An 18,085-nucleotide genomic window follows, 5' to 3' on the forward strand; every position below is an offset into this window, starting at 1 on the left:
TAGGCCCTTCTCTTGCCACTGCCTCCTTGCCTCCTGGGATTATTTTAGAGTGAATCCCAGAGTCAACGTGCCTACTGCATATTTTGAACTAATAGAAACAAAGTTTCAGTCTGCTGAGGGAATTTGACAGAAAGTAGTTACTTGGAGTGGTTCAGGATTAAACTCCAGGAAGTCCCCTTTGTCAGTGATTCTGGAAGCTCTTGTTTTCCAGATGATTTTCTTAACGTGTTGCTGCCACTGTCGGGGCGCGGGGGTGTGAGGAGGAGGAGTCCGGCTGCGGTGAGGGTGGAGAGGCGCTGGCTCTTGGGACGGTGGTTCAGGAGGGGCCGGCGGAGCTGTCGGGAGCGGCTTCTGGGTTTTCTTCCCTTAGTGTGCAGCCACTGGAGCAGGTTGCTCTGTTCATCATCCAAGTGGAACCTGGAGAATAAGCCTAAGATTTAGAATAAAAATGAGGGTTTCACAAGAAGTAATGATTTTTGCTTCAGCGGGTCAGAGTGAGCATTTCTGAGGCCCTTCCTTTTGTACGTGACTGTGTCGTGACCGCTCACGTTGCCGTTCTCTGTTTCAGATGGGAATGACTGGTAACACAAGTCCGTTCGGACAACCCTTCAGTCAGACTGGAGGGCAGCAGATGGGCGCCCCTGGAGTGAACCCCCAGTTATCCAGCAAACAGAGCATGGTCAACAGTTTGCCTCCCTTCCCTACGGACATCAAGAATGCTTCAGTCACCAACGTGCCAAACATGGTAGGTTGCCCTTGGCCCTCAGGCTGTGGTCTCTGGTGGGTGCGCTGGCGCGTGGCCGCTGGACATGTGTCGTGGGTGAGGGGAAGAGAGACACTGCCGGGGAGCACTCTGTCGCTGAGCGCTTTCCTTTGCTCCTTTGCTGAGCCGACAGTCGTGGCTCAGCCGGTCCGTGCGGGGGGCGTTCACGCAGTCACACGGCTACAGACGGCTGGGCTCTCCTCGCTCTTCCTGTTAGTGCTTACGCTGTCCGGAGAACACGAATCAGTGTTGTGCACCTGGGAGGTGAGGGGGTCATGTCCGTCCGTCCTTTTTTTTTTTTTTTTTTTTTTTTAAGAATTTATTTACTTATTTGTTAGAGTGGGGGAGCAGCAGGCAGAGGGAGAAGCAGGCTCCCAGGGAGCCTGATGCGGGGCTCGATCCCAGGACCCTGGGATCATGACCCGAGCCAAAGGTGGCACTTGACTGACTGAGCCACCCAGGCGCCCCATATCCGTCCTGATAGAGCGTTTCATGTGTGTTTCTTCTTCTGAGATTTCCCATCTGTAAGAGAGGAGCTAGTCTTAGAGCCTCCCAGCCTAACGAACCAAGATAATAATGGGAAAATAGCTCCTTTTGCCCTGCAAAATGGAATCTTCTAAAATTGTAAACCCTGAGGGGCAAGTGTGTTCTTTTGTCAGACTTCACTGTGCACACTTAGGGACTGAATATCTGATGTGCCTTTGGTGGTCAGTCAAGGCCGCTGGGCTTGCTGGTGGCACCTGCCCTCCCAAGTTTGCCATCCACATAGCTGTGCAGTGGCAGCTTCGAAAGGCCCAGAAGAAAGCCAGGGATTATGTTCAGAAAAGCATCATCTTTGGTTTGTCTTTTGATTTTTAAAAACTTTTTCTTTATTTTGTCTGTAAAGATACACTGAGAAATTCCTGTGTGTCTGTCGCTTGGCTTCTCCTGAGGTTAGCATCTTATGTGACCCTGGTACGGTTGTCACAACTAAGAGATTGACATTGCTTACAGTGCTTACAGTTGTGAGGCTGTTGGAAGTGGGTTGGGGGGGGTGGGGGTGGCTTACTCTTAGTTTTTGGTAAAATCAGAAAATGGGGTAAGAGCAAGGTGTCCTGATCAGGTGTTGTCCTTGTTACATCCTTCCTTCTTTTAAAAAAAGGAGGGGGGGTTCAAGTAGTAAAGTATGTTCTCAAGCTATTTAAGGTTTTTACTACTTTATTTCTTCTGATCATCTCCCCATAATCTGTCTTGATTTGCTGCTGTCCTTGCCGTAACATTCTGTTGGAGCCAGAACCTGAATCAAGGCCTCTGCTCCCTGGGGCAGCTCCTCTGAGCTCTGGGGCAGCAGGCTGGGAGCCGGCACCCACACTCTTCTGCTCTTCCTTCTTCGGTCTCCTTGGGTGGACTCGAGGACGGGTGATCGTCCCCTCAGCTCGGCCGGGTGAGAGCAGGTGCTTCTGTACAGACAGTCTGTGTTTCGGAGTGTGGGAAACCCCGCCTTAAGTTTTCCTCCCTTCTCTCTTTTCAGATCTTCCCCAGCCCATTTCCACCCCCTCTCTGCTTGACCCGCAGCTTGCTGGCAGAGTCCCTTTGCCTTCAGTCCCCCTGCCTGCCTCTGTTCATGGGACCGAATGCCCGCGGCACCGTGCATGTCAGGGGCAGGTTCATTCTGGACTGGGGAGAGGCTTCCGTTTCCCTTCACCTGTGCCAGGGCTGGTGGGGACAGTGGGGACAGCCCTTTGGTCTGGGTCAGGGCTTCTTTCTCCCTCGGCACTGTTGACATTTGGGGCTGGATCTTTGTCGTAAGGGCCATTCCTGTGTATTGTGCCCCTCACCCACCAGGTGCTCACAGCCCTTCCTCTCTCCCCACAGTTGCCCCAGGTGAGAGAACACCTGCTCTGGGAAGGCAGTAGCACTAGCACTCCGTCCTCTGTGTTTGTGACATCGAGCCCCCTCCATCCCTAATTTTTTCTTTTCCTCGCCCTTCCAACTATGCTCTTTCTTACTCCATTCCTTCCCCCACAGCCTCATTGGATCATCAGGGCAAACTTAGGAAGTGTTTTGGTCTGTAGAGCTGCACTGTTTGCCTAGGTACCGCTGCCCCACAGAGGTATGCATAGACTTTGACAGAGATCCCCAGAAGGTATCTTTGGAGAGCAGGCATTGGATGCTGTCCTCAGACATTGACCTGGCGTGCACGGGGCTGACTGGGCCAGCACGTGTGTTTGTGAGGGAGTGTGGCCCGGTCGGCAGCCTTGGTGCTATTGGGATGGGAACCAGAGGGGACTGGCAGAGACATGGGACAGCCAGTGCACGTTTTATGCCTGAGTTTTCATGCCCTCAGTTTACCTTATTTTTATAACATCCTCTTAAAAGACATTGCTATATGTCCCAGTTTACAGATGATGAAGTTGAGGGCTTGAGGGGTTTTCATTTGTTCAAGGCTATGTAGCTCCTGTTTGCAAAGTCTAAAATTCTTTTTAATAATGCCTGATATCAGGGCGCCTGGGTGGCTCAGTGGGTTAAAGCCTCTGCCTTCGGCTCAGGTCATGATCTCAGGGTCCTGGGATCAAGCTCCGTGAGAGCCTGCTTCCCTGTCTCTCTGCCTGTCAAATAAATAAATAAAATCTTCAAAAAAAATAAAAAATAATGCCTGGTATCATGTTTTAGCAGCCCTGAGCTAAATTGGGAATGCTCGCCTCTGTTTACAGTGCTTCCTTGAGCATGTGTTGTAGTCTTCCTTAAATTTTCTAAATTATATCTGACCCCTTGGAATCTGTGGATTTTGGTTTTTTCCCCAGAGTGAGGGCGAGAAGGTAGCAAAAACTGAGTGTTTTGGGTATGAAGCCTTGATCTTACTTTAGTGTTTTGTTTTGTTTTTGGTCATCCTTTGGGGAATAATCTTTTAAAACCCAGCTCAAGCTGGAGTACCAAACAGTTCAGGTCGGGGCTCTGGTGCCGCATTACCTGATGTCCTGGTCAGGCTCTTCATGGAATGATTTAAGCTACTCAGTCATTGATCATGGGGCGCTTGCTTTTCTCCTCTCCTAGATTCTGGAGGATTCCAGCATCCCCAGGTAGGTTGAGAAAGGAAGGGGATGTGGCCATCCCTTTAATCCACCCCATTTGGTGAACACTGTCTCCTGGCCCCCATGTCCCAGGATACAGGTTTGAGTGAGCTCACCCCCTTTCATGAAATTTGGTTGGTGGTGATGGAAAACAAACAATCATAAAATACAAACAGCCCTAGCAGGTCTGAGGAGCAGGCAGTGGCTGAGGTTGACACAGGGACCTCCTGGGGCCAAACCAAGGAAGGACATATCAGGGCAGGGTCAAAAGATGAGCAGAAGCCACAGAAACCAGGGGGCACTGGGAGAGCATTGGCTTGGATAGGGACCAGCAGGCAGCCAGCGGGAAAGGCGACTCTCAAGGTTGAGTGGAGACCAGTGTGCTGGAATGTGGGGGCCGAGCAGGAGCCAGCTCCGGGAGGGCTTTGGGTGGCAGGGGTCACTGCGGTGGTCTTGACAAGAGGGTGCACTTGATCACAGAGAAAGGGGTCAGGGGGCCAGACAAGATTTGCTGCTGGAACAGAAGTGTGGGGCCACGGCATAATATGACTTGGTGCTTGGGGGAACCGTGTATAGAGCTGGGGGAGGGACAGACCAGACAGTGGGGAGAACGAGGTGGTCGGTGGGGGGGGGTGCATTTGTAATTGCACTTCACATGTGTTCTTTTGAGATGCTTGTGAGGTGTCCATGTGAGGGGCATCAGGCAAACAGGTGGGCTGATACAGCAGGGCATCCGCTGTCTCAGTCCACAGGGAATGAGAGCGCCGCAGGGGAGACGGGTGGAGGAGGATCCGGGTGATGGGAACATGAACAGGAGGAGATGGCGAGTCAGGCGCCAGGGCAGAAGAGTGTCCCCAGAACATGCGGTCAGTCTGCGGGACGCAGAGACCTGTGGATATGCTCTGTTGTCCCCCACAGGGTTCCCAGCTGTCATTATCCTCTGGGAAGTGCTGGGGGGCACTAGGAGAGGGGGGGCTCCAGGCGCCTGGTGCGGGCGGGGTCGTTTTTGAGGGCTTATAGATTCTCAGGATAATATTTCAAAGCAAATTGGCACATTTTCCCAAATTTTCAAATGTATGTCATAGCAGTTTTTGATTTCTTAACTTTCTATAATTTCTTAACTTTCTACAGATTATTTAAGTTTGTTAGAAATTTTATCATGTTATTAGGGTGTTTCGTGATTCTGAGATGCACTCTTTTTTTCAGATTTGTAGTATCTCTGAAATCCGGTTGTGTTTTAGAAATGGTCAAGATTGATTTAGATCTAATAAAATACAGTGTGTATGCCATTTTACTTGTTTGTAATTTGAATTAATAGGAGTGATGTAACAGTTAAACATATATATTCACTGTGTAGTTTTCCAGAACAGCTTTCATGGGTAGAAGGCTTTTTTGGATTTTTTTTGTTTTGTTTTTGGTTTTTTTTTGAAGGTTTTTTTAATTATTTAAATTTTACTGACAAAAGAGCAGGTGCAGATTTGAGTTGGGGTAGAGGTCGGGTCATCTTTCTGTGGACTGGGATGGGGGTCCCTGTAGGCCATGTTGAAGAAGGGCTGTGCACAAGGACGCATGAGGAGGCAGAGGTGGGGACGTAGTTCCTGGGCGGCGCCCTGAAGAGGAGGCCCCATCACTCCTGTTGGTACTGTCTAGCTGCCATTTTCATCTGAACAAGTCCTAGCGTACAAAGTTGGGGAGGAGGGGGGACATCAGACATCATTTGGGACTGGAGTTGTCAGGTCATCGCTGACCTTCACAACAGGTTCCAGAGTGTTTTTAAAGGAGCGTTATTAAGATGTGGGACATGTCTTGGGTGTATCTAGTCTGAGAAAGTTTGGTGACCAAAGGGGCTCCCTCCTCAGGTTCCCTGTGGACTGTCCTGTGGGGCTCCCAGATGTAGTCTGCTGTAGGGTTCTTTCTTACAGGAAGTTCTTGGGAGGGGGAGGTGGTGGTTCTAATTGTTTGTTTTGGGGCTTTTGTTTTTTTGAGAAAAACTAAGAACTGTGTTGTGGAGCTATCCCCATTCTTAAAGTTGTGACACGGGAAATCAGGGTGCTGCTTATTTAAAGTCGCTCATGAGCATGTTAGGGTTCACAGTGGTCCCCATGTCACAGGAGTCTGAAGTGCAGGCTTCAGGCGAGGCCCCCAGATCGTGGCTGATCCAGGTCTGTCCCGGGAGGAGAACACGGCGGGCGGACGCCTGTGCTCGCCGGGGAGGGCTGCGGCCTCCCGGTCCCTGCCCACACTCTAGCTGCTCGGAGCCGTCAGCCGCCCTTGCGGGGCCCTCTCTGCATCTTCGGGTTTCTCTGTGTCTCAGGGTGTGCCGCGGACCCCCGCGTCGGTGACTGGCTCCTGGCTCCATCCAGTCTTCCTGGGCAGAGTCCCTTCGAGGAGGCGGGAGTCTCTGCGTCCATGGTCACTCCTGTCCTTTCTCGCACAGCCGCTCTGCTCCTTCGAGGGCCATGCGGGAGAATCACCCCGCGGCTGGCTTTGTCACTCTCTTAACCACACTCTGCGGTTTTAAACAAGCTGCTCTGGCGATGCGGGTGTGGAATAATGTTTTCAGGCACCTCCGACTGCTGCGGTGCTGGCAGCCCGCTGTCCCTCTGTCCCGACAGTGTCTCTGTGTCTGCTCTGAAGTCTTCCCGCAACCCTTGTTTGCCTTATTCTCCTGATTCTCTGTCTTCTGTATCCGGTTTCTGATCCCCGAGGGGTCAGGACTTGAAATGATCAACAGGGTGAAGCTTCGTGAATCCAGGGCTTTTCTCAGAGACGCTCCCCTTCCCACAGCTCCGTGCACTGGCTCCTCATGCTCCACGGCGGGAGCTCACCGGCCGTGACCGGTGGATTGGTCCCTCCGCCCTGGCACTCAGGGCGGCCTCCTGTCCTCGTGGGGAAGCGAACGGCAGGGGACTGGTCACTCCGGCTCCGATCGCTCCATAGGCAGGAATGGGGCCTCGGTACGTGAACTGGGAAGCCTGGGCGAACGCTGGGAAGCGAGTGTTGTCATTAGTAGTGACTGCAGTGTTCGTGTATTTTCAAGAGCTTATGTCTGCTTCTTTCATCTTATTCCTACACCTGTGTCTTGAAGATCCCCCAGAGAATGCGGGTGCTGGGGCCTTTGAAGAATGACTTGGTCTAGAATTCTCTTCAGTAGCTGTGTAAATCCCTGCTCCTGCTTAAACTTTTGTTTTGGCAATAAATATTAGCTGGGAGATAGCCTAAGCTCAAAGTAGGATACTTTGCAAATACCAGGAAACTATGAATTGAGAAAAATGAACAACGTCCCTTGATGTCAGGCATAAGCTCAGGCATTGCAAGTGCTCAGTCAGGGTCATTTGACTTTCTGTCCAGGGTCTGATTAGTACAGCCCTTTCTTCAGCCCCCCCAACCCCCACCAGGGAGCAGCTCACATGGCCTCCAGAGTCACTCTGCTCTCACGCTTCCTGCCAAGTGGAGAGCCCACAGGAAGGTCGAAGGCTGGCCTGTGTCCCCACTAACTGTTAGTGTCGCGACTGGCACCTGCCTGTCAGCCGCAATTGCGACCGAAGTTGACCAGGCATATCTGAGGAGTGAGATGACCCTTGGAAGAACTCTGTAGAGAGCGCACTCCATCTGGATGGGGACGGTCCTAGCTCGCACAGGGGTCAGCACCATCCATAACTGCATCTGAAGTATCACAGGCCGTGTCCCCTTCCCTTTCATGGCCTCCTGCATCAGCCCTAAGGCTCACGTCACCAGACACCAGCTTGGTCACGTGAGGAACATGCCCAGTTACCATACTTACTGTGATGAGTATTCCTGAAGAACGTGGTCACATGTATGATAGAGTCAAGAAGGATATTTTGCAAACTCATTGGTAGATCGGAGATTCTTTTGGTCTGGTCATTTGGTGAATGGCTTGGCGTTGAGACCCCTGGTCTGGCTGGCCCGTCACCTTGGCCATAGGAGTAGGTCCAGCATGTCCTACCTCTTAGGGTTTATTGGTGCAGAAGCAGGTACCGCTCGCCCCTCCTTGGCAGACTGACTCCAGTTGGGAAGGAGTGGACTTGAGGCCCGTGGCTGCAGAGAGAACGGGGTGACTGTCCAGTTTTTAGTCCTGTGCCTTTGCTGCCGCCCCCTCCCCCCATCTATCATGTTTTCTTCCTTGGTGTAACCATTTGTTTTCTGTTCTAAAATCACTTATTTGGAAGATTATTTAAGAATCATTCTTGTCCAGCTTGCTCATTTTAAGTTACTGTCTTAGGGGATTTAAATCTCAAGTTGTAAGGTAATCTTATTTCTTAAAACCAGCAAGCACAAAGCAAAAAGGAGAGAACACAAGAAACATTATTCGGTCTATCTAAATTGCTGTGTTCTTTTCCTTACCAGTTGATCTTTATCATCTCAAAGGTAATTATTGCCTCTTCCTAGTTTGATAGCTGTGTGCACTTAATGAGCATTTTCTGTTATTTTATGACACCAAAGCTTTGCGTACCCAGCTGTTCTAGGGTCCTTCTGGGGGAATCAGAACAAGCACATATTGCAGAGCAATTCTGTGTCCCACCTGGTGTTTGCTTTGGTGTCATTTCTGAGTTTAATTGGAGGTTGGGAAGAAGTCAGGTTTCCAGGTGGGCCATGGGAAGGATGCTAGAGGAGCATGGGGCTGAACCCCATTGGAGATGTGGAAGGTTTGGGCCAGGTTAATCTGAAGTGCTGTCTCCAGGAGTCCGGCCTTGAGTAGATTTAAGGTGGTAGTTGTGTAGAGAGAGGAAGCACGTCCACCTCCTCACCCTCTGCCTCCAGCCACCCCTCCCCCGGCCTGTCCCTGTTCTACCCTGATATGTACTGTTTGCACTAGTCTCTGCAGACATAGCCTTTTCTTGGATGCTTAATGTAAGGCGACTTTTTTCTAGGAAGAATGCCAGGATAGATTTTATTATATGCGCTCTTTATGCACATCTGTGATTATATCCTTAGGATAGAATACAGGGCATACACAGACAGGGGTTTGGTGCTGCTTACTCAGACCTGTGTGACAATAACAATTCTAAGAAAAGTACATCTTAGATTCCTTTAAATATTAAGGACTATCAGAATATTAAAAGTTTGCTTTTCAGGGTCATTTGATGGGTGGGGTCTGAACAGTGATTAAGTTATGGTGACAAGTGGTACGTGAAAGAGCATGTGGCCAAATCCAGCAAAGACTGGAGAGGGGCAGGCAGGCTGTGACCCTGCAGCTGCTGTCACTGTAAGCTCTGTGTCCCCTGCTGGCCCTCACTTCTCTGAGTGCTCACATGCAGGGCAGACTCATGGCTGAGCTGTGGTGATTCCTGCACCACGCTGACCCCTCCTTCTGTGATTAGGAATTGCATGTGAGCTCATTTGAGTTACCGAAATGGATGTTACATATATTTTAAGGCTTTTTTGGGGGGGTTCCATTTATTTATTTGACAGAGGGATCATAAGTAGGCAGAAAGAGAGGGGGAAGCAGGCTCCCCGCCGAGCAGAGAGCCCGTTGTGGGGCTCCATCCCAGGACCCTGAGATCATGACCTGAGCCAAAGGCAGACGCTTAACGCACTGAGCCACCCAGGCGCCCCAATTTTAAAGCTTTTGGTGGATACCGTGATACTGCCTTCGACAGAAAGCTGTGTACCTTGTCTCCAGTATTACACAGTGCTTCTGTGGCTGGCGTGATCACTCTGTCCTTTGATAGGAGATTCATTATGTTTCATGATGCTGATTTGTATTTCTTTTTTTATTGATGAGAATTAAAGTACTTAGATTTGGAGACTTTTGTTTTTTTTTTAAGATCTTCTTTATTTTAGAGTGGGCAAGGGCTCGAACGGGGTGGGGGGCGGGGGGAGACTGTCCAGCAGACTGTACATGGAGCCTGACACAGGGTTCCATCCCCAGACCCTGAGATCATGATCGAGAGTTGAACGCTTAACCGACAGAGCCACCCAGCCGCCTCTAGAGACATGTGTTTCTTTACTGAGTGGTTTGGTTCCTGTCTTCTACCAGTTTCTGTTAGACTCTCTTAGAAAACTTTCCAAAAGCATTGTGGTTAGCCCTCTGTCAAGGTAGGCTGCAGAGAGCTGAAGGGTGCGGCTTCGCTGCTAGGCCACCCTCTGCACCGCCAAGCAGGCCCTCTGAGTGTGAGGCACCCTTCCGGGCCCCAGTTACTTCTCTTGTACCTCGGAATTGGCCCTAGGTGAGTTCCTCCCCTGGTGATGGGGTATTAAATGAGCTGCTGCTTGTTGAGCACTGAACACTGCCTGTACGAAGAACTTGAGAAATGTAGACTGGCCAAGAGGGGGAGAAGGGATTACACCTGCATGATTATTTGCTTTGTCTTGTGTGTTTCAAATCTCTTTTCCTAGTTTGTTGATGGCCTTTGCATTTCTTCTGGTTATGGTTGTGGAGAAAATGTAACTTCTTCTGTCCTGTGGCCTCTGGCACTTTCCCTTTGTAGACGGGTCTGCACTGCATCAGACTCACCTGTGTGCCTTTTTTCTTTGCAGTGTTTTGTTTTCTTTTCACTGTGAAAGTACATACATGTTCATTTTGGAAAATCAGAGAAAAAGTAGAACACTTAAAACAGTAAAGCTCCCCCTACGGAATGTTAACAAATAGCAATGCTTCCGGCTCTGCATCAGCTCTGTGAATCCTAGTCTGGGAAGAGGAAGGGAGAGTTGGTTCAGAGGGATTTTACTGGGGGGCGTTTAGGAGCCACTGCTTGGTGGTTTGGTTTATTTTGGTTTGGTTTGGTTTTTGATGAAGGCCTTTACCACCTTTGCATTACAGAATATGCATCTTAATTACCTTCTGGTATCTTTACAGTTTTAATTTGCTCATTAATTCTTAAGTGTTTTCTCTTGATTCCTCTGGTTTCTTTTTTCTCCAAAGTAGAATGTTTTCTCATTCTAAAGATGGTAGATGCTCATTGTTAAAACATTGAAACAGTATGTGGTTACAAGCAGGAGCTCCCCCTGCCCGGGGAAAGCCGCCAGATCATTGTAATGAGATTGTCTGAAGAACCAGGTACAGGTGTATAAAGTTAATAAGGGAAAACCGAATGATTTCATGGTATCTTTTAACTTCCTTTATTAGCTTAGCATGTTATATAGACTGCTTTTTGCGAAAGCATAAAGGTCTACATGGTTATTATTGTTACCCTCATGTTACAATCGTTTCATTGTATCTCACAGTTCTGAGGGGGTCAGGATTTGGGCCCGGCTTGGCTGGGCCATTTTTTTCCACATGGCTTTTTGACTAGGGTCACTTGAGGTCTGCCTTTCTTTTTCATGGTCGCATATTGTTTCACTAGGTCTGCAGCCAATAATTAGCCCACCTTCTGTAGGATTTAGAGGTGTTCCGGTTTTTAGTAACTTAATCAAGGTGTGATGTCTGTCTTTGCACAGTGTTGAGCACGCTAGCCCATTTTCTTAGTTCCCTAATAATAGTTATAAGAAGTGGAACTACTAGATCCAAAAAATGCACGTTTGACTCTTTCATACATGTTGCTTTCCGGAGTTACACTAAATTGCACTATCACCAAAGCACCTGAGAATTGTCTACACCCTCATCAGTACCAGTTATTGTATTATTTTGGTCGGTTTAACGGATGGAAAATGTTTTTGTTTGTTTGTTTGTTTTAATTTTTTGTGTGTGTGGTTAGTGAGATAGAGCTTTAAAAATTTTTTTTTTTTACTAAGATACAACTCAGACCATACAATTCCCACCTTTAAAGTGCATAATTCAGGGGCGCCTGGGTGGCTCAGTGGGCTAAGCCTCTGCCTTCAGCTCAGGTCATGATCTCAGAGTCCTGGGATCGAGCCCCGCATCGGGCTCTCTGCTCAGCGGGGAGCCTGCTTCCCCCTCTCTCTCTCTCTGCCTCCTTGTGATCTCTGTGTGTCAAATAGATAAATTTAAAAAAGTGCATAATTCAGTGTTCAGCCATCACCACTATCAATTTTAAAGATTTGTTTATTTATTTTAGAGAAAGAGAGTTGAGTGGGAGAGAGGGAGGGAGAGAGAATCCTCAAGCTGACTCCCCGCTGAGCGCAGAGCCCGATGAGGGGCTTGATCCCAGGGCCCTGAGATCGTGACCTGAGCAAAAACCAGGAGTCAGTTTCTTAACCAGCTGAGCCACTCGGGCGTCCCTCACCACAGTCACTTTTAGAACAGTTGTATTACCCTGAAAAGAAACCCCGTACCATTTGTAGTTACTCCTGATTTTCCTTGAACTTCCAGCCAGAAGCAACTAATGTATTTTCTACCCCTGTGAAATGACTTATACTGGACAGTTAGAGAAGTAGAATTATACAGTGTGTGCTCTTTTGTGATACCTGTTTTAACTGAGGGTGATGTTTTCAGAGTTCCTCACGCAGCACGTGTCAGTGTTTCTTTCGGTGCTTGAATAGTATCCTGTGTGGATATATCACGGTCTGTTCTCCATTCCCCCCTCAGTGGGCCTCTGAGTTGTTTCCGCTTTTTGGCTCTTATGTTAATGCTGCTGCAGACATTCGAGCGAGCAGTTTTCACTTCTTTCGAGTAGATACTTAGGTGGGGAATTGCTGGGTCTTATGATGACTCTAGGTTTAACCTTTCGAGGAGCCGCCAGACTCTTTTCCGAAGTGGCTGCTCCCGTGCTATTCACCGTGGCCGTCCTGGGGGTGCGAAGCAGTGTCTCGTTGTAGTTCTGAGTTGTATTTCCCTGATGGCTCCTGGGGCTGAGCAGCTTTTCTTGTATTTATTGACCGTTTGTGTGTCTTCTTTGGGGAAATACTCAGATAGTTTGCCCATTTTTTAATTAAGTTATTTGTCTTTTTACTGTTGAGTTGTAAGAGTTCTTTGTATGTTTTAGATGCAAGTGCCTGTCACATATATGATTTGCGAATATATTCCCCATTCTTTAGGTTGTCTCTCCCTTTCTCAGTGATGTCCTTTGAAGGAAACAGTTTGTAATTTTAATGAGGTCCAGCTTCTCTTTGTTGTGGCTGCTGTTTGTGCTTTTGGTGACTTACTGAAGAACTCATTGCTTGGTCCAGGGTCATGCGCATTTACTCCGTGAATTTTCTGAGATCGCCACAGTTTCAGTGCCCCCGGTGGGTCCTGGGTTTGTTCTAAGTTACTGTTTGGGTAAAACGGCGTGAGCGAGGGGTCCACGTTCATGCTTCTGAGGGGGAGTGAGTCCGTTCCTTCCCTCTTCGCCACTGGTGGTCAGGAAGACCCTTCCTCCCTCTCGAGCCGTGGAACGTGTTTGTCATATCCTTGTATTTCTTTTGCTGAGGTGTCTGCATGTTTCCCCCACACATGTTGCAGTGGCGTAGTGGTGCTTTTTGTTTTCTGTTGTTTTTTTCCTCTTAAGAGCTCTTTATATGATAATAAATGCCATAGTCTTCCTGGAAAACAGACATTTCAGGACCTTAAAAAATGGTCCTATCGGGGCACCTGGGTGGCTCAGTTAGTTAAGTGTCTGCCTTCAGCTTCGATCATCATCTATCATCTCAGGGTCCTGGGTTGGAGCTCTAGCCCAGCAGGGAGCCCGCTTTTCTCTCTGCCCCTCCCCCCACTCCTGCTTGCACTCTCTCGCACACATGTGCTGTCTCTCTCTCTCTGAAATAAATAAAATCCTTTTTAAAAATGGTCCTGTTGGGGCGCCCAGGTGGCTCAGTCATTAAGTATCTGCCTTCGGCTCAGGTCATGATCCCAGGGGTCCTGGGATGGAGCCCCACATCAGTCCACCTGCTCAGCGGGGAGCCTGCTTCTCCCTTTTCCACTCCCTCTGCTTGTGTTCTCTCCCTTGCTGTCTGTCTGTCTGTCTGTCTGTCTGTCTCTCTCTGTCAAATAAATCTAAAAAAAATTTTTTTTTGGCCCTCTCGTTTGACTGTTTTACTTCTCAAAAACAACCATTTTTTCTTCGGGTTTTTTTTGCTTTTTAAATTTTACTCATTATGTTAGGTTTTCTTACCTTCATTCTAAAAATAGGGTTTTTTTTTTAGTACTTTAATCAACTTTAATCTATGTTTGTTCACTTTAATTCATCTGGAATTTATATTTAAGGTGACATAGGAGTCACATATTGCCACTACCACCACCCTCCAATTTGAGATACCATCTTACGATACACTAATTTCATATACACATGGGTCTTTCTCCAGACTTACAAATAAAGAAATCTATAGCTTTATAGTTTTGGTATCTGACAAAATAGGTTCCCCCATTATTTTTTACTATTTTTTGGAATTTTCTTGGCTGTTGAATAAAATGTATACATTTCTTCTAGGCAGATTTAAAAAATAGCAGGGATTGTTTTGTTTAAAGGAAGGTTCTTGTCTGAGCATTCCCCCCCCCCCCCATTCTCAGCCCACCCGGGCAGCGAGCATGAGCAGGGACGTTGGTGGCATCTGAAGGCTGTTTCTGGTGGCGTTCGGGACACTCGCAGCCCTTGCAGCTCCCCCGTCTCCTCAGATAATCAGTCTGAGAGTGGAGGCACTTGACTCGTATTTGTCAGCACCTTGCTAAGTGGACTGGCCCCGTACAAGTCTCCAGAGTCATCGGGAGGCCAGACACAGGCACCTGAGGTGTGTCTTCTGTTCTGTTTTGCCCGAGACACGTGTCCACGATGTGTAGAGCTCATTGAGCATCTGCTGATGAACGTGTGCCTTAGACTTCGCCGCTGTGCTCTTTTGACATGTTGAGCTTTCAAAATATGGTAACTGTAGCTGAAGAAACGCTATTAAGAACATCCCAAATGAGAATCAATGTGTTAATTTTTAGTAACCTAAAGGCAGTCTATTTATAATTCAATTGTAAGTTTAGGCGTTTCACCCGACTTTAATACGATTTATATTTTTGTATGTAGCATTTCTGTATTTTAGGAACTAGGACAACTGGCATGGTCTCTTCAACAAGTCAGCATCATGAGAAAATAAAGGGGGAGGGAAGCAATAGATGAACCTTAAAAACAACCATCAAGTGTGGGCTGTGGGCCTTAATTGGATCCTGTTTCTGCAAACCAACTCTAAAAGACACTTTTTGGACAACTAGAGAAGTTGCATATGGACTAAGGTTTTTTTTTTTTTTTCTTCTAAAGATTTTATTTATTATTTATTTGTCAGACAGAGATCACAAGTAGGCAGAGAGGCAGGCAGAGAGAGAGGGGGAAGCAGGCTCCCGCTGAGCAGAGAGCCCGATGTGGGGCTTGATCCCAGGACCCTGGGATCATGACCTGAGCTGAAGGCAGAGGCCTTAACCCACTGAGCCACCCAGGTGCCCCGCATATGGACTAAGTATTAATGAATATTAAGAAATTATTGGTCACTTTGTTAGGTGTGATAATGGTAAGCTTTCTTATCTGCTTTTCTGTATATTTGATATTTTTGCAAATGCAACAGAGAGAAGCCTGAGCAAGGGTCCTCCTCCATTTCTCCATTCCTATTGATTTCTGATTGGACTTTCTATCTGTGGGAATTGTCCAATTGAGAAGGACACTTTGAATGTCGGGGTGAATGCTGCTGGAGGCGTAGTCAGGCTGCTTGTGTAAGCTGTATTTTAAGTTGCAAGGAAAGGGGGCAGGGAGTAGAGTTCCATGTTCAGCAGTGGGAGATTGGGTAAATGAATGAATAGCCATATGCTCATTACAGATCCCGCTGTCATACTGTATGAAACAACTTAATGATACGGGACAGAGCCTGGAGTAAATACCAAGTCGTGTGTGTGTGTGAGTGAGGGAGAGAGAGAAGACTATTGGTTATGGTTCGTACCTAGGCGTGGACGCAGAAGAAAAGACTGCAAGAAGAAGAACTTGTCCACACTTTCAGAGTGGACTTCTGGATGTTGGGATTTCAAGTGTTAATCATTTCCTTCATAGTTCTGTTGCTTTTCAGATTTTCTGCAGTGTGCATATGGTGTTTTTACACTGGGGAAAAATTAGCCTGAGGAAGGAGAGTTCTCAATCACGCTAGGATTCGGTGCTTCTCTGGCCGGCGTGCTCTGCCTCGCAGCTAGGACTTCGCTTTTGCGCCGGACCCCAGTTAAGCTTCCAGGAGTTGTGGTCCTTGCGGCTTTTCTACGTACTTACTTTCTGAGTTCTCATAAAGAAAAAAACAAAACAAAACTCTTTTAACGTTTTAAAAATGAGTTTGCGTTCATTAAGAAATGTTTGTGTGGTTTTTCCCTCCTAATGGCGGGGAGATGGCTTTGCGGCTTCACATGAAAAGTCTGAGAGGTGACAGACTCCGGGGGAGGCGGGGGTGCTGGGAGCCCGGAGCTGTGGGGTCGGGCCAGAGAGGAGGTTAGAGAGCCCGGCGCCGCGGACTGTCTTGTTGCCCAGTAGCAACATCGCAGTCCCCTCACTCCCTGAGTTTCTGGTGAGTTTTCTGAAGGATGTCGGCCGTCTATACAGAGTTAAGACAACTCCACAGGTCCCTTTCCCGTTCTCTGCGGTCGGGAGGTGCGGTCGGCCTTGCTTGTTAGTTTAAAAGGATGAAAGCAATTAAACACTTTTTCTGAACCTTAGCAGATCATCAAGTATTTTTTGAAAAACTTGTCAGATATCCGAGCTGACATTTTAATAGAAAGCAAAGCATTTCCTGAGCATGAGCAGCTGTGCAGAAGGGTCTTTAAGGCTGTGTGTCCTGTTATCCTCTGAGGAGAGGTCAGGAGCGAAGCAAGCAGTGTCCTGGCCACAAGGTAGTGAGACCCACTCTCTGCGGGGCTGTGGTTCTTCTGATGTGCTGGGGGTATGCAGTGGCTTGTGACCGGCCAGGCCTCCACAGTCTTTCTCATCAGGTTGAACTCTGGAGGAAATTGCCAGCGTGTGGCAGTGTGTGCCTCACGGAAACAAGAGTTCTGTTTGGTTCAAGCTCAGACAGCCTACAGCCCCTCCTGCACTTGTGTATATCATAGAAGAAGCTGGGTTTGGTTATGATAGTTCAAGAATAAGCGTCATTTTCTTGCGCCGAGATCCTCATGCACAAGTGAATTTTAATCAGCTTTCTGAGTTGGTTTATTTCTGTGCTTCTGGATCTTCCTTAAAATTGCTGGTGAATTAAAGAGAACCATACCAGCTGCCTTCTCTCTGTGGCCAGTATTACCCATCAGCTCTAACGTTAGCTTGAGAAATAATGAATGCGCATTAGACCTTTGAAAGCTTATTAAAATGTTTTAATTTGTTTTATTTTAGTCTCAGATGCAGACTTCAGTGGGAATTGTCCCCACACAGGCGATTGCGGCGGGCCCCACTGCGGACCCTGAGAAGCGCAAGCTCATACAGCAGCAGCTGGTTCTCCTGCTTCACGCCCACAAGTGTCAGAGACGAGAGCAAGCGAATGGAGAGGTCCGGGCCTGCTCTCTCCCACACTGTCGAACCATGAAAAATGTTTTGAATCACATGACGCATTGTCAGGCTGGGAAAGCCTGTCAAGGTAAGTGCCGTTTTCTGAAATCCTGGTGGCGTAGCTTAGGATGAAATGTGTCTTCAGTATTCTTCGGGCGCTCTCCTGTTAGTAAGGTTCCTGCAGCCTCCATCTGCACACACCAGCCAGGCACAGGCCACTGGTTTGCTCGCCTGCTCAGGAAAACGGTGGTTTGGTTTCCTAATATTCTGCGAGCTTCTGCTGGATGAGGCCGGGCCCTGCCTTGGTTCTCTTCCTCCTTCCTCTGTCACAGAAGACATTTGTCACTTGTTGAGCACTGTCTTACCATAAATGTCTAGAGCCTGGTTTTCTTTCGGGGAGGATGGCCCAGGCGCGTGTGCGCGCCCCTCCCCAAACCTAGCGCATCTGTCTTGCAGCTGTTTCCTGTGTTCCGACTGCCGGGCCCCTGCCTTGCTCCTCTGCCCTTTCCTCTTGAGGCCGATCAGGATACCAGCGACGTTGTCCTAGGCCACGATCCGTGGCACGGGGAGCCATGTTCACCGTATCATCCCTGCCACCTCCTTCCTTCTCCTTGAGAAGGGGGTGAATCAGGCATGTCTTGTGCTCCCTTTCTCCCGTCTTTTCTCGCGGACCCCTCAAGTCTGCCGAAGAGAGCGTTTCTTACTAACGGCTGTACTTCCTTTCATCTTCGTCCTCCTCCTCTCTCTTCTTGCTTGTGCTCCTGGACCTTTGGGAGACTCTCTCTCCTTTTGTGACCTTTGTGAGTCCCCAGCATAACCGTGATCCTGATGGAAAAGCGGAGGAGGGTCATGCTAGACCTTTAGAAAGGAGTCACAGCGCCTCGGTGCGGAGTGAGAATGAAGACTCAGAGTAACCGCTAGGCTCAGTCACCCTCTCACGTACTTAAGAA

General features: G+C 48.4%; 1 protein-coding gene across 2 annotated transcripts in view; it reads left to right on the plus strand.

Annotated features, from left to right (window-relative positions):
• The window catches only part of CREBBP (CREB binding protein), a 124,121-nt gene that overhangs the window by 54,331 nt on the left and 51,705 nt on the right, over positions 1-18,085 (plus strand). For both annotated transcript variants that reach the window (XM_032849345.1, XM_032849346.1), the window contains exons 3-4: positions 569-745; positions 16,983-17,223. In XM_032849345.1, the coding sequence (XP_032705236.1) occupies positions 569-745; positions 16,983-17,223 (418 nt within the window). The remainder of the gene's footprint in view (positions 1-568; positions 746-16,982; positions 17,224-18,085) is intronic.

The sequence above is a fragment of the Lontra canadensis genome, unplaced genomic scaffold (genome assembly GCF_010015895.1).
Source record: "Lontra canadensis isolate GAN:19392208 unplaced genomic scaffold, GSC_riverotter_1.0 scaffold224, whole genome shotgun sequence".
NCBI classification, from domain to species: domain Eukaryota; kingdom Metazoa; phylum Chordata; class Mammalia; order Carnivora; family Mustelidae; genus Lontra; species Lontra canadensis.